This window comes from Haliotis asinina, chromosome 1 (genome assembly GCF_037392515.1).
Source record: "Haliotis asinina isolate JCU_RB_2024 chromosome 1, JCU_Hal_asi_v2, whole genome shotgun sequence".
NCBI lineage: Eukaryota > Metazoa > Mollusca > Gastropoda > Lepetellida > Haliotidae > Haliotis > Haliotis asinina.
Genome location: NC_090280.1, coordinates 101,685,302 through 101,709,406, shown reverse-complemented (window position 1 = coordinate 101,709,406; position 24,105 = coordinate 101,685,302). Strand labels below are relative to the sequence as shown.

The following is a 24,105-nucleotide window of genomic DNA, read 5'->3' as shown; positions in this document are numbered from 1 at the left end:
CTTGTATACAGAACAGTAAACAAAAAGTCAAGCCTCAGTACAGTTTATTACTGTGTATAATGCAAAATGTCCTTCTTCACCCTTGTATACAGAACAGTAAACAAAAAGTCAAGCCTCAGTACAGTTTATTACTGTGTATAATGCAAATTGTCCTTCTTCACCCTTGTATACAGAACAGTAAACAAAAAGTCAAGCCTCAGTACAGTTTATTACCGTGTATAATGCAAAATGTCCTTCTTCACCCTTGTATACAGAACAGTAAACAAAAAGTCAAGCCTCAGTACAGTTTATTACCGTGTATAATGCAAAATGTCCTTCTTCACCCTTGTATACAGAACAGTAAACAAAAAGTCAAGCCTCAGTACAGTTTATTACCGTGTATAATGCAAAATGTCCTTCTTCACCCTTGTATACAGAACAGTAAACAAAAAGTCAAGCCTCAGTACAGTTTATAACCGTGTATAATGCAAATTGTCCTTCTTCACCCTTGTATACAGAACAGTAAACAAAAAGTCAAGCCTCAGTACAGTTTATTACCGTGTATAATGCAAAATGTCCTTCTTCACCCTTGTATACAGAACAGTAAACAAAAAGTCAAGCCTCAGTACAGTTTATAACCGTGTATAATGCAAATTGTCCTTCTTCACCCTTGTATACAGAACAGTAAACAAAAAGTCAAGCCTCAGTACAGTTTATTACTGTGTATAATGCAAAATGTCCTTCTTCACCCTTGTATACAGAACAGTAAACAAAAAGTCAAGCCTCAGTACAGTTTATTACTGTGTATAATGCAAAATGTCCTTCTTCACCCTTGTATACAGAACAGTAAACAAAAAGTCAGGCCTCAGTACAGTTTATTACTGTGTATAATGCAAATTGTCCTTCTTCACCCTTGTATACAGAACAGTAAACAAAAAGTCAGGCCTCAGTACAGTTTATAACTGTGTATAATGCAAAATGTCCTTCTTCACCCTTGTATACAGAACAGTAAACAAAACGTCAAGCCTCAGTACAGTTTATTACTGTGCATAATGCAAAATGTCCTTCTTCACCCTTGTATACAGAACAGTAAACAAAAAGTCAGGCCTCAGTACAGTTTATTACTGTGTATAATGCAAATTGTCCTTCTTCACCCTTGTATACAGAACAGTAAACAAAAAGTCAGGCCTCAGTACAGTTTATTACTGTGCATAATGCAAAATGTCCTTCTTCACCCTTGTATACAGAACAGTAAACAAAAAGTCAGGCCTCAGTACAGTTTATTACTGTGTATAATGCAAATTGTCCATTCTGTTTGGCTGCCTTTATACCCATGGTGATTCAACCTCCTGTCATGTCAACAGATATTTCTCAATACATCCTGGTGATGAACTCAAAAGGCTTTAACTGGAACCATCAAGTTTATAAGGTTCTTTTAAGACCAAAATTATTATAGCGGGGGAAACCCCTCAGAGGGTCTTTCACTTGTTTCACAGAAAACATGGATCTTTATACTTTATCTGCAAAATTTAGTTTTTATACTGTGATAAAAAATTGCATAATTAAATTATTCTGATGGATGTATTGAACCATTTATTTTCATTTGTTCCTAGCCTTGCGCCCCATAAGATACACTTCAAAAAAGTAGGGGAACCTGAATTTTGAAGTCTGGTAGAAAGAAAACCCATTGAGAAACGTTACAATGACATTCATCTTGTGTATGCATCATCATTTCATGTTATCACCACACGCAAACACAATGCATGAGAAGCACATGCACAATGTGGGTGCCTCCTACATGTGCTTGGGGTGTCATTAAGAATCTTGACGTTTTTCAGGCAGGTCAATAAATCAGTGTAGACCATTTTTTTTTCGATTTTTTTCTTGAATGAATGAATGAAATCCATGTGGTGATGCATTCTCAAAACATCCATTACTATTTTATCAACATTGATTCAATCCCATATATCTTTCGACAATCGTACATTGCAAGTACAGTTCCCCAATTTTATTTGAAGAGTATATATGGAGAGTTGTATTTTGAGATATTGTTAGTGTTAGCATTTCACGTGTTACAATATGGCAGGTGTCTGTGCGAGACAGCAAGGTGTATGTGAAGGCGGAAGAAGAGACTGTAAAGAAGAGGTTCCGTGTAAAGTCTATGGTGAAATGTTCGGGGGACAACAACCAGACATTTGTCCTAGTAGGTGGAGGTGAGTGACGACATCAACTTATGGAGATAACTTCAGCACGTTCAGCTGTGTTGTGATGATGGAGCTCACCATGTCCACCCATCCTCTGGGGAGAAGGGATTCATCCTCATCCCCACACCCTTCTTCCAAGTGAATTCAATCTTTTTACTCTTCCTATGTTGGTAAATTCTGAGGTATCGTGAAATTTTACAATAAATTTGGGATATGTTCTGTCATTTGCTACCAATGTGAGGCCAAATATTGTCCTGGCAGGTAAAGATAAATCACTGATGGTGCTTGTTATTGATCAGCCTTGTGTTTGGCACTAAGTAAGTGGTCGACACAAGGAGCCACACACATACGATAGTGTAATGCTATGATCTTGAGTATGCCTTGAAGCACTGTCTCACCAAACCGTTCCTTCAATGTATGACATTCTGTTCTTACAGGACCGGCCACGGTTGAATGTGCTGAGACGTTGCGACAGGAAGGTTTCACTGGCAAGGTCATCATAATAACAAGAGAGAAACATTTGCCGTATGACAGACCAAAGTTGAGCAAGGTGAGCTATTTGTTTGACAATGCACATCTGATGTAGGTCTGGGGTTATAGAATCACTACTGAGAAAGAGTTATCTCAAGTATGTCACATTACATTCACTCTGTCTATGAGACCTCTGTGAAGATTTAGGACTTCTGACACACAGTCTTGTCGCAAAAGGCGACTGACATGATTGGATGGTTTTGCTGACAAAGCAGAATCTGAATAAGAAACCGGTAACAGAAAATCATACATGTTCACATCTTTCCCTTTTCATAGTGACAGGGAAGTTGTTACATAGTGCTGACACCTGGTGTTCAATACAGTGTAAATCAAGAGGCCCCCACACAGACTGCTACGACTTTCGTCAGGAACAGTGTAAAGGGTGTATGTCAACATTGCTTTTGACTATATATATGTGCACTGAAAATAACACACAGAACTGCTCATAAATATTCTGAGTTTATATGTGATGTTATTAGAAATAATTAAACCTGTGTAACAGATGGTGATACAGGGTGAATATGTATGTTGTGGCATCTTGCTTCATGAATGGCATCGGAAGTATTTAAATCTGTACAATAGCTGGTGATGGAGTTACCACAATCTGCATGTATCTTTTAGTGATGGTGTGGTCTGAATATCATCCTGGGTCTTGTGAATATAATAAAAACCTTTAGTGTGCTTCTCACTATATATTAGGTGATCTCTTGTTTTCCCAGAATAACCGTATTTGAGGTTTTGGTTTTGGAGGGACAGGTTTTACTTCTCGCTAGAAAGACCTCTTCCCAAGTTTTACTTTTCCTAACTTTGCATGAACATCAACATTCAGATGTCACATGAGTGTTTGAAATCAATTGAAAGATTTAATTCAAGATTAAGTTCGAAATACGTATGTTTTCCCAAGCAGGATTGGATCCACATTTCCCAGATTCGTAGGCAGAGGTGGGGTTAAATTATCTACTTATTGTTACTATCATTAAATTGATTGTACGCACGCTGCAGTTATTGTTATGTAGCTTCATTAAATGATCATCTACATTGTAATTATCCATCATTGAAGGTATATATGTTAGCGAAAACACTTCTCTGTTTTGGTAGACAATGTAAAACCATTGGGGTAGGAAAATCCCTCGAGGCTCCGCCCCTCCAGATTTCCTTCCCCCTCTGGTTTTACATTGTGTACAAAAATCTCTGAGGCATGTTTTCTCCTATACTTAAAGCAAGTGTCATCTCATGATGTGAAAAATGTCATACTTTCATCGATGGCCTAATCACAAGTGAAATTGTCTCGTTTTTCTTCATGAGTACATAAGAATAATCTCCACATTGGGGAACTGACTATTTTACCATGTATGGATGTATCTTTATTTATGCTAATGACCATTCATAATCTATGACTAATGGGATGTGGTGATGCTGATATTTATGGAGAAGCATGTACCATGTGAGCGACCCTGCCCTAAACTGTATACTCAATGTATGTACTCCCCTCCCCTCCCTCCCCTCTAACATGTCTACCATATCTTCTAAGCATACTTTTTTAAAGGTCACATGCAACCCAAAAATCAAACAAAATTTATAACACAGTTATCACTTGTTCACAAATAAAATTAAAAGCGTATATTCGCAAATCAAAAGTGTAATATTTTTTACTTGGGTTTACCTCCCTCAAAACCCAGTCAGTTCTGGTGGGTGTGCACTCATGTGTAACAATGCCTTGTCATTGGCCACTGGTTCATTGCTGACAGTGGGTCTTGTATTGCTTAGAAACGGCGTTCGAAAGACATAAGTGTATACACCCTACCCTTGTACTGTATAAAAGGAAAGGGATGTAACGAAGAAACCACCCCCTCCATGATTGAAGTTAAATGTCACAGCGTAAAATATTTTTTAAGGCCCCGTCGAGGCCAACAGATCGAAAGCCAGATGATTTCCATACAAAATGAGCTATGAATGGTCACAATCGGATAATCATTTCAAAAGCGTCGAAAAGAGCTACCTCTGCAATTTCACGCCAAAATCATGGCGAAAACTCACCTTCTTGGTTGGTTGGAAACAAAATATACAGTGGGAATGGCCAATCGGATGGCCCGAGTCTGTTTGTGTGGATCTGCTCAGGTCACTTGTGGCCGACAAGTGAGAAGGATTGCTGGCGATTCTGTTGAAAATGTTTGCTTACTGTTGAGAAATTGACATGGAGATGTTGCAATAAGTTTGCCGACCCGTGGAATGCCACAGCCGATCGAATCCAGCCCAATGCTGGTGCTGTCAATGTGGCCGGAATTAATAAATGAATTTGGAAGGTGAGTTTTTGCTGTATTGGATGATCAATGATTTTGGATTGAAATTGCGGATGTAGCTCTTCTTGATACTTCGTGGCGTATAACTTGTGAAATAATAATCCGATTGTGACCATTTATAGCTCATTCTTTATGGAAATCATCTGGTTTTCAATCTGTTGGCTTTGACGGGGCCTGAAAAATATTTTACACGGTGACATGTAACTTGCTGATACACTTACCGTGCTCTTTGTTTATTGCTAAATTGATGACCCCACTACCTTCCCAGAACAAAATGGGTGACCTCCTTTAAAATCATTGGTATCACACAGGCAGGCAGACAGACAGACAGCTGAATTAAGAACAGTTCCTTATTTGCCATATTGGCAATAAGATACTAATACATTTGTATTTGCAGGCGATGAGCATCAAACCTGAGGAGATTGCCCTGCGTCAGGCTGACTTTTACCAGTCACATGACATAGATATACAAACAGAGAAGGAGGTGGGTATAGACTCAGATGCCTGGTGGACATTGATTCTAGCTTCGGACTTGAGATAACCACACAGCAACAATCAGTTGGAGTTGTCTCCCTTTTATATGTGGAATCTAAATTTAGCATTTACCAGTCCATGGATTTGAGTTTTAAATAACCAACTGAAACAAACTAACTGTAACAATATACGTCCACAATTGTACATTTCTTACAAAATGTTCGTAAAGTCAATCTTGTCTTTGTACATGTTTTTAAAAAAAGAGATTTTTAGGATTCTTTTGGGGGGGATACAATTTTTAAAACTTATTTTATGATGGTATAATGGTGGCTGATATCAGTGAGCCAGGGTTCTCCTTGTTAAGTTGTACTGGCTGCCATAAATCCACTGTCTGTTGGTTTGAGACCCTACTGCACACTGGACACACTCCTGTGTGGCATCAGTGTGAAGAAAATTTGAACCTGATGTACTGTCATGCTGAAACCATGCTTTTCTGAGACAGTTTTTGTTTGTTCAGGTCGTCAGCGTTGACACCAGTGGCAAATCTGTCAAGTTCAGTGATGGCAGCTCACTCAAGTTTGACAAGCTGCTCGTCGCAACGGGAGGAAAGTGAGTAGATTATAGACCTTAAGAAAGTGAATGACATTATGTTTTCAAATCTTTGAAAGTAAATATTTTGTGTTGTTAAATCAGTGATGTTCAGTCATTTCACAGTCCCCTGGATCTGATAATCCAGTGATTGATGCTGTGACCTTTTCCCTCTTTTTTGTAACATGTTTTTTTCTTCGAGGAGTTGTGAAGATGAAGGAAAACCAAATTCTGTGGATAGTCAACTTCTTTTCTGTGAAGAAATCTCATAAATCACAAGGGAAGTGCAAAAAGAAGTTCACTATCCACAGAACTTGGTTTGCTTTTAATAACATGTTTTGCTTAATATCCTACTCAAGAATATAATGAAGGTTTCAATAAAGATGATAGACAAAAATCATAAATGTTTTTATGATCAGTGGTGATGAATGTGATGGTAAACAAGCATGATACAGATGTTGCTGGATGGGGATGAGTGATGAGATGAAGCCACTCATAAATGTCAAAGGATATTGAGGAAATGGTTATCTTGTCATTAGGGTAAATATCTGCCATAATCTTCTTTGTATTCAGACCGCGAACATTGCCAATCCCAGGCCTTGAACTTCAGAATGTGTGTCAGCTCCGCTCACCAGAAGATGCGAACTATATTGCCAGTGCAGCCCAAGGCAAGAAGGTCGTCATCATAGGGTCGTCCTTCATTGGTTAGTACTCAAACATTTTTCCTTATGAGTTAAAGAGGCAGTGGGGTAGCCAAGTGGGTAAATCATGCTGAAGACCTTTGTTCAATTCTCCACATGGGTACATTGTCTGACACCCATTTCTGATGTCCTCCACTGTGATATTGCATGAATATTGCAAAAAGCTATTGTTTACATCATTTTTGGGGTGTAGTGATTTTGCAGCACAGTGTTGTATTGTCATATTAGGCTCAAGATGCAATACATTGATAACAATCCCTGTATTGCAATACATACAATATGTTACAAGTAGTTATTGCAAGTCATACAAAGTACCAAGACAGTGGGTTCAAATCCTGGTCTTGTCCTGAGCATGTTTCTAAAGATTTGCAAGCTTAATCACTTTGGGCGTTCCTCCCATGTCAAGCTAACACACTGTTAGGTGACTGGAATACCATTCAAAGTGGAGATAACCACTCTCACTTTCAGCGCCTTGTATTAGAATTGAACTATTCTGCATGTAATTGGGTCAGCGCTGTACCCAAGTGGTTAAGGCGTTTGCATGTCACGCTGAAGACCCAGATTCGATTCCCCACATGGGCACAACGTCTGAAGCCCATTTCTGGTGTCCAGCCCCGTCATAATATTGCTGGAGTATTGCTAGAAGTGGTGTACATTAGAACTTGCCAATTGTATGTGAGTGTTTTTACAGATTTCTTTTTGGCTGAGACCAAGGACTGTTATTTATATTAACAGCTGTGTATTGTTCTGCAATTTTCTGGCTTTACTAATAACAGTTACCTGCAGAAGTTGACCTGAATCCTGGAACCAGTTATACATGCAGCACAGAATCTGCTAACCATTCTTTCTTGAACATTTTCATTGAGTTCTCTCCCATCTGACTATCTGGGTGACAATGGAAGTTTTTACATAAGTAACCCTATATATTCCTATTGCTTGTGTCTAGAGCCATGTGCAGGTAGTATCATACCTACAGGAGGGGACAAGATGTCTGCTGTGACAGTGATATTGCTAGGGTGAAGGGTTGGGGAGGGAATCTACGGATTGAATGTCTATCTTTATTTCGGAGATTTCGTATTCTTAGTTATTATTGTCACATGGTGTAAGTTTTTATGTGGATGAGTGTGTTTGAGTGTGTTATCATGTTTGCAGTGATATGTGTGTGAGAATGTTAGTGCATGTGCTGGTTTTTGTATGTGAGTGTATATGCAGGTGGGTGTAGATGCAGGCGTGGAAGGTGCATTGCTCGTATGTGGAGCCGTGAATATCAAGATGTATTTTTGAAGACCACATGCAGAGTAGGAGATGGTGATGGTGTTCTGTATTTATTCAGAATATGTATATTTTGCTTTGTTTTACAAATGTTCCTCACCAAGTTTTGCTGTTGATATGAAACGTCCTTGATCATCACTACAATATGTTTCATATTCCAAGGTTTGTTTTCATGCACCTTGTACCCTGTAGGTATTCCAGCACTAGAAGAAGACCCCAGCACCCATGTTTGTAGTAAGACTAAAACACAGGGTGTCATCTGAATGAAAGTGTCACTCCATATGCTGATGGAGTGATCATGCTATCAACCACTGGTTTACTGACTCATATGTGACCATTTACACCAGGATGTGCTAACACTAGATTACTGCTGATTGATATAAAACATCAGTCACTTACAGATGTATTTTGTCCGATATGTATTACATGGTGGAGGAATAATTTTGTAAATTCACTCACTCACTGTTGACTCTTCAGGGATGGAGGTAGCTTCCTGTCTAGCAGAGAAAGCCGAGAGCGTGTCGGTTGTAGATCTGATTAAAGTACCCTTCCAGCTGACGTTAGGGGACAGAGTAGGGGCTGTGTTACAGAAGGTAGAGTCAGGGTTTGCACATGTCCTGCTAGATTTACCCTTCCTGTCAACCCTTCCCTTCCCATTAACCCTTTCTGAGACTACTACTTTGTTTATATCCCAGTGTTTGCTTTCAGTCTGCTGCATGGTGTATTCTGTTGCTTCAAGCCTGTTGCCTTTTATTGCCATGTATTGCCTTGTATTGCCATGTATTGACTCTGGTTTTGAGCCAACTTGTTTTCTAAATCTGTTGTTTTGTGTTATTGTTCCAAGCCTATTGTTACATAGCAGATTTTGTGTAATAAAACATTTAACATTTAGTGATGCTGAGGCATGGATAGTCTAGCCATCTTTGCTGAGTTTGTCTCAGAGGCCTGCCATGAACCTGTAATTGTGGGGTTGAATCCCAGATTGGACATGTGTGCAGATGGTTAGCTTTGCAGAGCTGTGTCCCCTTGGATTGCCAGGAGTCTATAATCTTGGATTTGAGTTACAGATTGGACATGTATGTTGGTCAACTTTGCAGAGTTATGCCTCTTAGCTATGATAGGAACCTGTGATTCTGGAGGTTTCCAAGCACAATATCTTGATTATTGGTTTCAAGATTCAAGTGTCTAAGAATTACAGCTTTCGTCACGATGCTGTAACAATGATATGCAATGATTTAACACAAATCTGTAACCAATTATGAGGGGGACAGAACCAGTTTCCTGGGATGTTGCCCAAGCTACAGTTTGAACCCCAGCCAGTCCTTTTGGATACCTTGCTGGTGATCACCAGAAAGTTTGACCACAAGAATATCACCTACAATGACTCCATGTGCTGTTGCCCTGACTCAGACAGTTGGTGATCTGGATGTCACAAACAAATGGCATACACTCAGGCCACAGGATGATAAGTTTAGGAAAATAGGATAATATTGTTGAATGATTTGGTAAGACAGGGTATCATACTCCCGGGGTCGTTCAGTTTCAAATAATCAACTCTTGTCAGTGCAAGGTTAATGCTCATTAGCAGGCAATGGAGTCTGAACAGACTTATGTAAATATATTTGACACTCAGGTAGGAATCCCTGTAGTCTAAAGTAAAAGGTTCATTGTGACAGTTTCTGTACAATGCTCTTGAACTGTCCTTCAGTACAGCATAACCTCTCTAAACCAGCCCCCTAATAATCCACACTGCTGCATCTTTGCTTGATCTGCCGGTTACTCTAACATGTTGATCAATGTTGCTGTTGATACTTATGCTTGTCTCAACCCCCCTGTTTTATATCACCTTCAGTTGAATGTTTTGTTTTTCACCAAAGCAAGTGTTTTGCTGCTTCTAACCATAGGTATGGAAGTCGCTGGGTTTTTGGTCGCTAAGGCCCAGTCTGTTCATGTTATTGGACGAAGCAGTGCCCCTCTAGCCAATATATTTGGGACGAAAATAGGAGCTGTTTTTCAAAAGGTAGCACTCTACAGTAAGATATATTAAAGTAATTTTAGTTTGCACAATTTCTCAATTTAAACATTACTCTTTAAAATGTTCTTTTGTTAAATTTCCTGTTGTTTATTTCTGATTTCATTGTGTCTTCCTGCCGTAGTTTTGCTAACCAGTGTATAAAAGTATTCTACCCACAGTTCTTACTTCATTTAATATTTAATAACAGTTTGCTCACTCTTGTTTTCTTAATGTCTTGTAAAAGTTTAATGATTGTGCTTAGCTATACTTGTTTCTAATGTACTGTCATGATTTGATGTTCTTTTAGTGTCCAAACATAATTAAATATTTCATGATAACTTGTATTTGGGAGTAGCAATTATATATGTCATCATGTGATGTAGAATGTTTGTTTCTTCTGTCAGTAAGATTTTTGTAACATGATTAACTTGAACTTCAAGCAAAATGTTAATCATATTAACATTTTTATTACATTTAGGACCCATCATGACAGTACTGATTTTAAAAACTGATGAATTTTGAAGAAAATATTTTGTTCCTTTATTGCCAAAGATATTTGTATTAAACAAGCAAGTGGCTTGAAGATTTTGATTGGTCAACCAGGTTTATGATTTCAGATGCATGAAGACAAAGGTGTCAAGTTCTACTTCGAGAGAAGTGTAAAAGAATTTGTTGGTGTAGATGGGAAGGTGACGGAGGCCATATTGTCTGATGGAACTAAGCTGGAGGCAGATGTCTGTGTTCTTGGAATTGGTATGTCCAGAAAGTGTTTCTGTTCCTGTACTTTGGTGAAAACATTTTCAGTCCTGATTGTATAAAATATCTGATAGCTCAGCTGTATTGAAAAGCAAATATGGTTCTGAAAGGTGATTCTGCAAAATATTGAAATACTTTTACATACCATTTGTGATAAAAGTGTGCCCTATTATCCCATTTTGGTTTGGAAACAGGTTCCAGTTATCCCATACATGTACATGGGGTACCTGTTATCCTATTATTATAGTAAAAGGGGTTACTGTTTTCACGTTTTCACATGTTTGTGATAAAAGCCATCGGAAGGAAACATTTTTATCCCTCCGGCATGTCATGCGGGGGATATAGTAGACGCCTCGTCTGTCCAACAGTCTGTCCGTCTGTAATCATTATCCCCCCATCATGTAATGCGGGGGGATATAGTCGACGCCTCGTCTGTCCGTCCGTCCGTAATCATTTTGTTTCCGGAGCATAACTCAGAAACCGTGCAATATTTTCAGACCAAACTTGATAGATGTAATGATCTCAACCTATAGTTGTGCCTTTTGCTGTTTACAGAGTTTTGGTATTTTTATTTTTTTTGTTTTCATGGAACATTTTCCTGTTAGTCGAACGGTGGAGCAGGCTTTGTTTCCGGAGCATAACTCAAAAACCGTTCAGTATTTTTCTGCAAAACTTGGGAGATATGTGTGGCAGACCCCAAAGTGGTGCCTTTTGCTATTTACAGGTTTTTGTGGTTTATTATTTTCCTGGTTTCAATGGAAACATTTCGGACTTAGTCTCAAAATGGAGGGATGGGCTTCGTTTCCGGAGCAGAACTCAGAAAACATTCAATATATTTCTACAGAACTTGTTACATACATCAGTCAGAACCTGAAGTGGTGCCTTTTAGTACTAACAGGTTTTTGTGATATATTATTTTCTCGGTTTCAATGGAAATGTTTTGGACTATTTCTCAAAATGGAGGGATGGGCTTCGTTTCCGGAGCAGAACTCAAAAGCCGTTCTTTATTTTTCTGCAAAACTTGGTAGATTTACCAGTCAGAAGCTAAAATGGTGCCTTTTGGTATTTACAGGTTTTTGTGATTTCTTTGTTTCTCGGTTTCCATGGAAATGATTCGGACTTTGTCTCAAAAGTGAGAGGTGTGTTTCATTTCCAGAGCACATCTCAAAAAGTTCCTAATATCTGTCAGCAAAATTTGGTAGCTATATGTGGCACACCCCAACGTGGTGCCTTTTGCTATTTACAGATTTTTGTGATTTATAATTTTCTGGGTTTCCATGGAAACATTTCAGACATAGTCTCAAAATGGAGGGATGGGCTTCGTTTCCAGGGCAGAACTCAAAAGCTTCTAAATATCTTTCTGCAAAACTTGGCAAATATGTAGGGGAGACCCTAAAGTGGTGCCTTTTGCTATTTACAGATTTTTGTGATTTATTATTTTCCAAGTTTCAATGGAAATGATTCTGACTTTGTCTCAAAATGGAGGGATAGGCATTGATTCCAGAGCACAACTTGAAAACTATTCAGTATCTTACAGCAAAACTTGGCAAATATTTGATTTATCACAAAGTGGTGCCTTTTGCTATTTACAATGTTTTTGCATTTTTATTTTTCCTGGTTTCCATGTAAACAATTATCACTTAGTCTCAAAATGGAGGGATAAGGTTTGTTTCCAGAGCACAACCCGAATACCATTTCATATCTTTCAGCAGATCTTGGCAGATATATGAGACAGATCTTGAAGTGGTGCCTTTTGCTGTTTACAGATATATGGCATTTATATTTTTCTTCACTTCCATGGAAATGATTCAAACTTAATCTAAGAAAACATCAAGTAACTGTTAGATGATTTGTCCTTTCAAATATGTGGGGGCTGGGGGGATGTCATCTTCTGATGACTCTTGTTTGATAAACAATGGCATCAAGATCAAAATAATGACACAGTAACATGCTACCCTTATGTGTAGATCTGTCAAACCCTTTGAAGAACATGAGCTGAACCTAGAGATGAATGTAGACCTCTTCATCTGAAGAGGGATGCTGTTGATCTGAGCCAGCCAGTTCAGCTTCTGATGAAAGTAATACAGATGTTACTCTAAATCATTAGTGTCAGTCTTGGTCATTTATCCTGCATTTGCTGCGTTTTGTCGTCCAGGTGTTGTGCCTGCAACAGACTTCTTGAAGGATTCTGGTATTGCCATGACAACCAGAGGATTCATTACTGTGAATAAGGTGAGATATTCTAACTTTCTCAGAGCAGAGCAGAGAGGAATGAGTATGCAGTCAGTTCAAGACACATGTACAGCATTGTTAATGACACCACTGTCTCCATCTCAATTGTGATTTGAGTAATAGATGACTTTAAGTGCTGTCATTCAAACCTGAACAGAAATGCAGGAGTGGTTGTGAACAATTTGAACGTATTTATTTGGAGAGGCTCTAATGCATGCTGTTCATCTTGGGAATTGGTTACAATCTCACAGTTGATGATTGGTTCCTTACAACCGATCAGTCATTGAAAATAATTGGTTAACATCATGTATCAAATTCCCCTGGCTATGTTTATTAATGCACAGTTATTAAACTATCAATAACATAATGTGGGGCGTGGTTTGTGAGCTGGCTAAAGCCCCAGGCTAGTGATCCAGCAAGGTTGAGTTCGGGATCGACCCCACCTGTGACCGGGTGTAAAACCTTGGAGTCAACTTTGTGTGCAGGCTCTTTCTGTGTTGTCACAACTCCTAGTGTACAGTACACAGCCCTGTGCACTTTAGAGAACCCATGAATCCATTGGTATATGATCAGATGGTGACCACGTGAATGTGTGCATACACCTAGTTGCGGGTACAGTAACATGCAGTAAAACTTGGACAAAGTACTGTGGCTGTGTGTCCCAGTCTACCCTGAGACGAATGGGTACCTCAAGAGGATGAGACAGCTACAAATAGAGACTGCAAGAGTTGTACACACACCAGGGAGTTGAGACTGACAATACAATGGGCCATTAATATTGACATCAATAATGATCAAGGCAACTCAACATAACAAAAGTATACAAATTTGTACTTTCCTGAGAAAGGGTAATCCCGAATATGATGTGTTACATTTGCCACTTTCTGGACTGTCTCAATCTGTTGTTGAAGGATGAAATTTCATTGTTTAGATGAATGCAAGGCCATGTTGCCCAAAGCATATTGAGGTTTGTCTGAGATAATGGTCATAGTGACTTCAGTACAAGGTGGACGCATGTGTTGTTGGGTTGTGGAGCATTTACAACCAGGTAATTGTTGATGATGATGATGATGTGAGTGTCTTGGTGTGTGGATAACAGAGTCTGCAGACCAACGTTGCTGACGTCTATGCTGCTGGGGACATTGTGGAGTTCCCGCTGTTCATGGCGGGGGACCAGCAGGCTAACATCCAGCACTGGCAGATGGCACACAAACATGGTAAGGGGACAGTCCGTGGGGTCAAACTACCACAAATGTTTTATTGAATTACCTGCAGAACATAAGTGAGATTAAATTTTCTGTCTGGCTCTGGCTTGAATTAGATCCAAAATACTTGTTTTGTGGAGCACCAAATAAGTTGCCCTTTCAGGCACGTGTTTATGTGAGCAAGATTTGATTGTAGACCAACTGGTCAGAATGTGATATTGCTGCTGACTATGAGCAGATGGTGAATATCAGACATTATTCCAAATCAAAAAGTTAATTTGAGACATTAATCTGTAGTAGACCCTGAATATCAGACATTATTAAAAAGCAGGCAGTGAATTGGAGACGGTATTTCCAAGACAGTGAATATGATACATTATTCCTCAGCAGACAGTGAATATGATACATTATTCCTCAGCAGACAGTGAATATGATACATTATTCCTCAGCAGACAGTGATAGTGTTAACTGTTCACTCCAGGTCACATAGCTGCACTCAATATGCTGGGGAAGACAACTGAGGTGAGAAGTGTCCCTTACTTCTGGACGGTGCAGTATGGCAAAAGTGTACGCTACACAGGTGAGTCACACAAATTACATCGGCTATACTGCATGATATCAACAAAGACAGCATTTGTTAAATCAGATAACCATAACTCTTACCAATATTAGCATCACAAATCAATTTTGCCATTTTGGAAACGTTTGGTTAGAACTGCTGTGACAACTAGACACTGACAGAAATTGTTCCTCACAATACCTGTCTTACCACAGATCCACTGACGCTGCTTGCATTGATACATATAACATGCTAATGGACCTTTTATATGTTCAGGATATGGGCCAGGCTATGATGATGTCATTGTCCATGGAGATCTAGATGCACCAAAATTTGTTGCTTTCTATACAAAGTAAGTTCAGGAGTAACATTCTCCCATGAATTGGGGCTAATGGATAAAGTGTCAACTTGCTGGTTTGATCCCCCACTTTGTTGTAAAGATATTACAATATGGTGTTCTTGTTTCTCTGTCTGGTTCTACTGTTCACAGCTAATAGGTTATGTCATTTAATTATGTCTGAACAGTGAGGAGTCTGTGTGACGTGTGGTTTGAAATCTTTCTATCTATATCTTAGATAGCACCTGTTCTGCTAGCTGTCCACCAAAACTTGAGCCTCTGTTCTCTAGCTCCCAGATTTACAACAATTTACTCACATTTTTCATAGCCCCGGATTGTTGTAACACTACAACTGACTTTTTCCATGTTCAGAGGAGAGAGGGTTGTAGCAGTAGCCAGCCTGGCCTTTGACCCCATAGTGTCCCAGGCTGCCCAGCTGATGCTGAACGGGGGAACCATCACCAAGGACGAGATCAGGTGAGTAACTTCTACACACTTTTTGCTCAAATATCTTGCAGATTTTGCATTTTGCTCCATTCACAACAGGCAGAAAGTTTTCAAGATAACAGTGCCGATGACCACCATAGTGCCCAAATCATGATCTGTTACCTCCATTGATGATAACATAACTGGCCAGCTAAGTGCTCTGACATAACACCAGTAAAACATGTGGAATGTTCTCAGGACGGGATGTTTCTGTCATCTACATCAAATAACTCTTGAACTGAAGATGAGTGTAATGAGATTGTTCATTCAGACCAGGACGACGAACATCTAAACTTCCTTCACTTAGGTCTTAGTCACAACAGAAAACACTTGGTAGAAAGAAAAATATGGTTCAGGAACTGTGATATAGAGAGAGTGAATGAAGTTTTAGGAAGTACCAGAGATATACCATCAGTGTAACCATGGTAACAGTACAGTTTGTAATGTCATATTTGATAATCTTTTTCAGAGATGACCCAAAATCCTGGACAAGTCGACTTCAGAACTTCTGACTGTCTGTTCAATCAAAATCAAACTTGTAAAAATCACAATTTATGTATTTGTTCTATATGAATGTACAAAGTTACATTTGACCGCAACATGTATGTGCTATGGAATATATTGAGGGGAATACTCTTATCACTGCCAAGTGAAAACGCTGAATGGATAATTGTTAAATATTAAGTTGACTATTATGTATCAACCAGTATTTTTTGTATATATATGATCGTGCAAAAAATGCTACAAGAATTAAAAATCGATTGTAATGTTCGATTGTGTTTATTAACTTTGTTCTTTATCCTGTAAATCATCTAATCTGGGCCAGATGATACAGTGATTGATGTGGTGAGCAGTGATCCTTCGTCAATACTCACAATGGAATCTAATCATTTGGGATATTTGGTCTTCTGTCATGACAAACATGTACTAGTAACTGATGGTTACTTGGAGTGAGTCAAAGTCAGTTTGTAATAGGTGAGTCATATGACGTCATGGTTTGAGTAATATGTTGTACACCTTTACCATTAGGATGAAATCCATGAGTATTGGTGTTGTGCTGACCAAGGAACAAAACTGTGATTTGAATCCATGAGAAGCAGATCCTGGGAGCTAAGGGCCATAACTCTGGGAACCAACAAGCTGGTGTGCCTTCTTTCTATTTCTTCCTGATAGTGACTACCAAGAACTGATGAAATATCCAGCAGGATTGACAGACAACCTGTGAAGATCTGTTTTCAGGAACCGAAGAGGTGCCCAGCAGGATTGGGAGGTCAGGATAACAGTATTGGTTGTCATGTCATCATGTCCCAATTGCATAGAATGATTCTCTTGGTGTTGGTCACTAGCTTATAAATAGTCATGTCTGGTCAAAACAGATTGCTGCCATAAGCCAGTGTGTAAAATAGTTTCCAAATTTTGAGAACGAGTCAGGTTAGCTATGCCTGAAAGTTGCTAGCCTGCAAAATAATTCACTAACTCGAAATTTGAATGTAGAAACTATGCAAAAGATTACTAAAAGTGAAATACCATAAAAAAAACAGATAAGAAACTACGTGTCTGATTTCTGAAAGATACAGAGAAACTGACTGGTCCGTGGCAACCATAAACAACCAAACATTATTTTTCTATGCACAGGTTTCTCACGTGTTCTTACAAATAAGATATTGTCGGCATGATGCATTCAGCTTCTTCGTCTTCTTCATCTGTGTCCTCATTCAGCTGCTAATATTATGGACATTTTTATCACACCATAATTTTGCACGTTTTAAAAGTGTATTACAGAGAAAGTCAGATCTTCTCAAACTGACCCCCACCAAAAATTCAGGAGCCAGTCGGGCCAGTTACTGTGGAGATTCACTGGTCCAACTGAATTTTTACTAGTCACAGTCTAGTGGGCCAGTGGCTGATTTGCACATGGATATGGTAGGTGGAATGTTGCTGAGTGATGTGTTAAACAACAAACAAAACAGGGAGGCTTGTTTGCTGTCACCTGTGTTTATAGGGAACATACTTGCATTAAATCAAGGGCGCAATGTTCTCGGTGACCAGCTAGTAATATGAATCTTATTGGGGTATCTTATGGACCTGTTTCTTCTTTGATAAGCCATTACTGTCCATGCAATGCATGTTGATATTCACAACAGGATTCATCCATCATGATGTACCTTCATTGAAATCAACTCTTCAGATAATGAATTACCAATAACCAATGAACAAAAGTGTAAAAATTACAGTCCCTGATTTGTTATTATTTCTGTGTACCGTAATATTTTGTGATCTTTTCTACAGGCAGATTTACGATATTTTTGATTGGCATTTTAGAAGTTAGTAGCAGCAGGTGTGAGTGAGGTACTTTATGGCTGGCATGCCTGCTTGAGATCGATACTAAGAAGTAGACTGAAAAGTCCAACGATAATAGTATAAAGACAGTATCTTGCCTTTATCAAATTTCTGTACATGGTAACGTAAACATATTCTTCATGGAAAAACAACAACAAGGAACATTTTCGTCTTCAATTTAATTGCAAGTCCAAGGTATATATGTGAGACTAATGACCACACGATATATCACTATAAAGAAGTTTAGGACCAGCATTTCACGACTAGTTATGTGTCACACCTTTCAGGTAATACATAACAATCTTAGTACAAAAGACATGCATCCCAATGCACCTGATGTGAAAATATATATATCACATTGTGCTCAGGCGATATACTGAACATTTGCATGAATTTAAATTATTTCAGTACAAGAAGGATTTTGAAACCTTTAAGTGTGATACAAAATGTATCATAAATGTCCTATATATTATCCTATACACATTATGTTGAGAACTGAAGTGAGTTAGGCTTAAAACAAATTCATTCACTATCTGGGTTCCTCCTAGTGTTCCAGTGTTTTCAGGCAAACTTGGGTAATTCAATGATATCTTATTCCATAACATGTTCCAGAGCATGTAGAGATATTTCATCAGTGCATCAACAAATGTATTATATATGTACACTTACTTTGTAATTCATTTGAAATAACAATTACCATAGTGGAGGAATGCTGACAGCACGACACAGATGACTAGTCAGCAGGAGCAGGTAATTTCTAATCCTGCTCAGACCATGTCAGTATAATCTAATCAAATGTTCTTGTAAATGGTAATAAACTTGAAGCCAAGATTCAAACTGTTGAATCTCATCTCTTGTCCTGGGACTGTAGGCCAAGACTGTGAGATGAGTTTCATCTCTTGTCTTGGCAGGGCACCACTATTGAGGTGATCCTCATCTCTTGCCATGAGACTGTAAGGGTAACACCAGACTATCAAGTTCCTTCTTGTGTCCCATCTCAGATAACCACACCTGTAAGGAGTTACGACAGATGTAACATTAACATGTGAACCGGAACCCTGGTTATTATTAGCTGAGATAATGTAGTTTTCCACAGTGGCATATATCTGAGTGGTGTATATCATTGACTCCCTCCACCAAACAAGGCTTTGCTACCCATTGTGTGACCTTGAAGATGTCATAACATATATCAAAAATACTGAGCACTGTGATTGGTGATAGGAATCACTTGGGCCCTACCTCAAGCATGTATCCTTCTGGACTCCACCAAACTCTAGAGCAGTATCTACAGCAGGTAGCCACAAGGCAAGAAATATTACTGCTGTCATTCGTACATTCCTCTGCCTACACCCTCACTTAACTGGGTCATGGGTCACACCTGCATAAACTGAACATTGCACCACAGATCCAGTGTATGTATCCCAGACAACTTACATGGAACCTTGTCTCAACCAGACTCTGGAACTCCTTGCGCTGGTCCCGTGTCAGTCCTGCATCTTTCACCATCTTCTGCCATCGGTCAATCTCCTTGTGACGCTGACTGACTGCCTTCTGATACCGGCTAGCCAGGCCTCCAGGTATTGACTACAGAGTTCAAAGACTGTTGTTTTATGCTGAGCTAGAATGGGCTATGGCTGATGCTGATGTCACACTGACACCTATCAGCAACCTCAGCTGCAGTGCTTCTGCCAGAATTTTTTGTGTGTTGCCAATTGGAACTTTAATTACTAAAATGTGTCCCAGTGCACACTTTTGCCATTCATCATAACCACGGTATAGAAGACCTGTGGACTATGTTAAATGTGGCACCAACTCTCTAGCACTGACAAAAAATGCCACTGCATATATTTTAGTGTGAATGGTGCAATGGTTGAAGCACTGCATCCATGTATCAAACAGAGAGGTCTTGTGACTAGTGTGAATAGGAACTCATTACACAACGGCTACGGCATACATTACAAACTACAGTCTGATGACAAGCACAAAATAATGTGAAGCTACACAGCTAACTTACCTTGGTGGGGCCCTCCATGTCAAAGGGTACAGTGAAGGTGAAGAACTCATGTACTGGCATTATTTCCCAGACAGGAGTCTCGTCTCGGTGATCAGGCCCTGCAACACAGTTTGCCACATACGTAGAAATCAAGGCCCAATTTCACAAAGCCATCACAGTGCAATGACTGTCATACTTTCCATAAGGTAACAAATACTCATGACAGTCGTAGCACTACAATAACTTTGTGAAACGGGGCCCAAAATCTATGCAGGATGGAAAACAATTCTGAGGACTAAACCTTAAGATAAGAAACTGTCCACAAGATGGTTACTCACCCACACACAGTGGCATGTCCCACTGGTTTAGAGATGCGGAGATGCCCACTAGAGACATGTGTTCCTCCAGCTGGGGGTAGAACGTATGGTATGGAGCCAGGAGGATTGTGTCATTCCCACTCAGCAGCATGGGTCGTGTTGGGGTCAGCAGGTGCAGCGTGCACAGAGTACACCCACTGGAATATAGATGAAGCATTTAGCAATCTGTCAAGGTTAGAGAATAATACTTGAAGGTTATCAAATAAACATATCGGTAGACCAATCGTGATGTAAAATACCAGTTTGGTGACACATTCTCACCTGACTATGATGGAACAACAAACGGCTATGATTGTAACATTCTCACCTGGCCATGATGGAACGACAAACGGCTATGATTGTAACATTCTCACCTGGCCATGATGGAACGACAAACGGCTATGACTGTAACATTCTCACCTGGCCATGATGGAACGACAAACGGCTATGATTGTAACATTCTCACCTGACCATGATGGAACGACATACGGCTATGATTGTAACATTCTCACCTGACCATGATGGAACGACAAACGGCTATGATTGTAACATTCTCACCTGACCACGATGGAACCACAAACGGCAATGACTGTAACATTCTCACCTGACCATGATGGAACGACAAACGGCTATGACTGTAACATTCTCACCTGACCATGATGGAACGACATACGGCTATGATTGTAACATTCTCACCTGACCATGATGGAACGACAAACGGCTATGATTGTAACATTCTCACCTGACCACGATGGAACCACAAACGGCAATGACTGTAACATTCTCACCTGACCATGATGGAACGACAAACGGCTATGACTGTAACATTCTCACCTGACCATGATGGAACGACAAACGGCTCTGACTGTAACATTCTCACCTGACCATGATGGAACGACAAACGGCTATGACAGTAACATTCTCACCTGACCATGATGGAACGACAAATGGCTATGACTGTAACATTCTCACAGTTACTAAGGTGTACACAGGTCTCCACCGGCCCCAACACAACAGTTGTATTCCGACACTTCTCTATCGTCACCGATCTGTAACAGAAAATATTGATGATTCGCAGTCCCCCACAAAATCAAAATCATTAAAACCATTCCATAGCAAGCGACTTTTGTCAGATATTAGAGCCAAATTGTTCTGCAGCTCACCTGACCTGTGAACAATGCCAAAAGTCAGATTTGAATTCTTGGAGCAGTTTTAGGAGACAATGGCCAATGCCATTCATACGTTTCAACTCCTTACGGCCTGTATGTTTCAGAGACGATACATCAAGATATCAAGTACTAGCAATCATTGAGAATTAGGAGGGAACAACGGCAATGAGTAGGTCACTATGCCATCTGTCTAAATGTCTGGTTTAGGGTGAGTGAGTGAGTTTAGTTTTACGCCACACTCCGCAATATTCCAGCTATATGGCAGCGGTCTGTAAATAATCGAGTCTGGACCAGACAAACCAGTGATCAACAACATGAGCATCGATCAGCGCAATTGGGAATCAATGACATGTGTTAACCAAGACAGCGAGTCTGACCACCCGATCCCGTTAGTCGCCTCTTACAACAAGCATAGTCGCCTTTGTGGCAAGCATGGGTTGCTGAAGGCCTATTCTAACTCGTGACCTTCACAGGTCATCTGGTTTAGAAATAGCATACGGCAGTGGCGATTAAGCATGAAGAAAGGACTTCTAAGGGATGAAATGGTTTAAGTCCATGGTCAGGTGCTGATACTTGTAGTAATATGTCATACATGTCCAACTAATTTTCCATTGTCAATTTCTAATTTTGTTTTCACTAAAACCAATCCACATTTGAGAAACTCAAACAAAAATTCCATGACTCATTTATTCCAATCACCATTACCGAGTTGCTATGATTACTTACCTTAGCGGTGAGAGAAGATAGAGATAGGAGTGGTGACTGCGATGAATCTTCACGCTGCTCAGCTCCAGGGTGTTGGAGCTCTGTTAGAAATACACACAGCTTTACACACTGGGACAGGGAACTGAGTGTAGCCATGATTTCATTACTCTCGTATGCAGCTTAAAGGCTGACAAGAAGTGCCATTTGAAAGCTTAACAACAATTCTCTGGAATATAGGGGTAGTGGGGTAGTCTACCGGTTAAAGCATTCACTTGTCTCGTCTAAGACCCAGGTTCGATTCCCCACACGGGCACAATGTATGTAGTCCATTCCTGGTCTCCTGTCTTGATATTGCTGGCATATTACCGAAAGCCACTTAAAACTAACCTCACTCACTCTCCAGATAATAATTACCTGTGAGGAAATATGTGAATGTAGATTAAGTGACACCAACATTTGTCACACTGCAGGATCATCACTGTATCTACTATGGTGAGGTAATGCTGAAGTAATGAAGGTTCTGGACATAAACCAAGGGACTTGTTCTGTTTTTCTTTGTCTGTGGTTTAATGATGCACTCAGCAATACTCCAGCAATATCACAACAGTTCATAAATAATTAAGTCTGGACCAGAATGTCAGGTAACTGACATCATGAACACTGATCATTTGGGATATGAAGACATCTATCAAAACTGAGCGTCAGACACTTCTTACAAGCATGGATTGTTGATGTCTGATACTAGCCCGGATCTTCATAGGTGATGATGCGGGCAGTAAAAGATCTGATTTTAATTATTAGAATGATCCTAGTAACGTTCTTAAGACATTTCTTGAATACTTACCCTGGCTATAGTTTCCTTACTGACTTGACTCATTATGATCATCTTGTTGCTGAAACAATTAAAGTCAAAGACTTGAAAGGATTCCTACAAAGAAAAGGAAAGCCAAGATAACATTTACGTTATTAGAAGTGTTTTCGATATTCATAATTATCTATATCTCTTACTTCTAAAGAGTGAACGTAACAGCTACAACAGCCTTCATGACTTCTCCTCCCTACCCTTTCATGTGTTCCTTGGGGATGACGTTCGCGTTTGTGGCAATCTTCCCACGTTTGCTTCGAGTGGGGACATCCCCCTTGCCCTCCTCACCTGGTGACAAACAACAGACTGACTTGACCACGAGTTGACCAGTGCAGACACCATGTCTCTGTTGATTTATACACCAACTGCCACACTTGCTTGTGGTATTGTAGCTACCTTGCTCTCTTACTGTAACTCACCCTTAATAGTCTCGAGAGTAATATGTTCTGATAAATCTCCACTAGTACCCCTGATGCATCTACGATAATTTTATTGCCTCCCTTTCCTGGCTCCTCCTTTTCACAGTAGCCAATCAGCTAAGCCTTCACAACAGAGCTTGGCAGTTTAAACAAAGACAGTGGCCACAGTCACAAAATTTGGTTGCTGTGCATATCAGATTTGGGATAAAAATCATACCGACAAATAGACTGGTCCGAAACCTTCAAAATATATAGGCAAGAACTCCTTCTACCTCTTTCTGGGTATCTCAGTAACAATTGTGTTGCCAAGTTTAATCAGTTCGAGAAATGAAGCAAAAGAGAGTTCTGATAGAAACCAGTGATTGGTTGCGTAGATTTCCTGCATAGACACCTGCTTGGATAAAAAGCTGGCAAAGGGAGGTAATAAAATTATTGGGTTGATGGGGATGGATCCAGGGTACAAGCGGAGTTTTATCAGAACATGTACCCTTGAGACCACTACTTAGGGGTTTTTTTGGTTTGTTTCAAGTCAGATCTGCTGACAGGTTTCATGTTGACCAAGGATGTCTTCCTGATCTGTAAATCCCACGTGTTACAGTGGAATGAATAATTTGGATTTT

At 39.7% G+C, this 24,105-nt stretch overlaps 2 protein-coding genes across 12 annotated transcripts in view; one reads left to right on the top strand and one right to left on the bottom strand.

The window, feature by feature from the left end:
- LOC137256986 (apoptosis-inducing factor 3-like) overlaps window positions 1-16,409 on the top strand; it is a 36,062-nt gene extending 19,653 nt beyond the window's left edge. For 5 of the 9 annotated variants that reach the window (XM_067794584.1, XM_067794588.1, XM_067794586.1 and 2 more), the window contains 13 exons: window positions 2,066-2,192; window positions 2,621-2,733; window positions 5,412-5,498; window positions 6,006-6,097; window positions 6,650-6,780; window positions 8,527-8,642; window positions 10,681-10,816; window positions 12,975-13,051; window positions 14,151-14,268; window positions 14,738-14,836; window positions 15,092-15,167; window positions 15,525-15,629; window positions 16,108-16,409. In XM_067794584.1, the coding sequence (XP_067650685.1) occupies window positions 2,066-2,192; window positions 2,621-2,733; window positions 5,412-5,498; window positions 6,006-6,097; window positions 6,650-6,780; window positions 8,527-8,642; window positions 10,681-10,816; window positions 12,975-13,051; window positions 14,151-14,268; window positions 14,738-14,836; window positions 15,092-15,167; window positions 15,525-15,629; window positions 16,108-16,150 (1,320 nt within the window). In that variant the 3' untranslated portion in view covers window positions 16,151-16,409. Of the gene's footprint in view, window positions 1-2,065; window positions 2,193-2,620; window positions 2,734-5,411; window positions 5,499-6,005; window positions 6,098-6,649; window positions 6,781-8,526; window positions 8,643-9,953; window positions 10,070-10,680; window positions 10,817-12,974; window positions 13,052-14,150; window positions 14,269-14,737; window positions 14,837-15,091; window positions 15,168-15,524; window positions 15,630-16,107 lie in introns of all 9 variants that reach the window. The other 4 variants (XM_067794587.1, XM_067794590.1, XM_067794589.1 and 1 more) reach the window with 1 other exon arrangement.
- Window positions 16,410-18,142: 1,733 nt separating this feature from the next.
- Window positions 18,143-24,105, bottom strand: part of LOC137257195 (TBCC domain-containing protein 1-like) — a 30,187-nt gene continuing 24,224 nt past the window's right edge. The window contains exons 12-20 of one of the 3 annotated variants that reach the window (XM_067794603.1): window positions 23,264-23,354; window positions 23,046-23,094; window positions 22,223-22,302; window positions 21,300-21,376; window positions 21,116-21,161; window positions 20,310-20,485; window positions 19,993-20,090; window positions 19,413-19,562; window positions 18,143-18,989 (exon numbers count right to left, since the gene is read on the bottom strand). In XM_067794603.1, coding sequence (XP_067650704.1) covers window positions 18,912-18,989; window positions 19,413-19,562; window positions 19,993-20,090; window positions 20,310-20,485; window positions 21,116-21,161; window positions 21,300-21,376; window positions 22,223-22,302; window positions 23,046-23,094; window positions 23,264-23,354 — 845 coding nt within the window. In that variant the 3' untranslated portion in view covers window positions 18,143-18,911. Of the gene's footprint in view, window positions 18,990-19,412; window positions 19,563-19,992; window positions 20,091-20,309; window positions 20,486-20,931; window positions 20,978-21,115; window positions 21,162-21,253; window positions 21,377-22,222; window positions 22,303-23,045; window positions 23,095-23,263; window positions 23,355-24,105 lie in introns of all 3 variants that reach the window. The other 2 variants (XM_067794602.1, XM_067794601.1) reach the window with 2 other exon arrangements.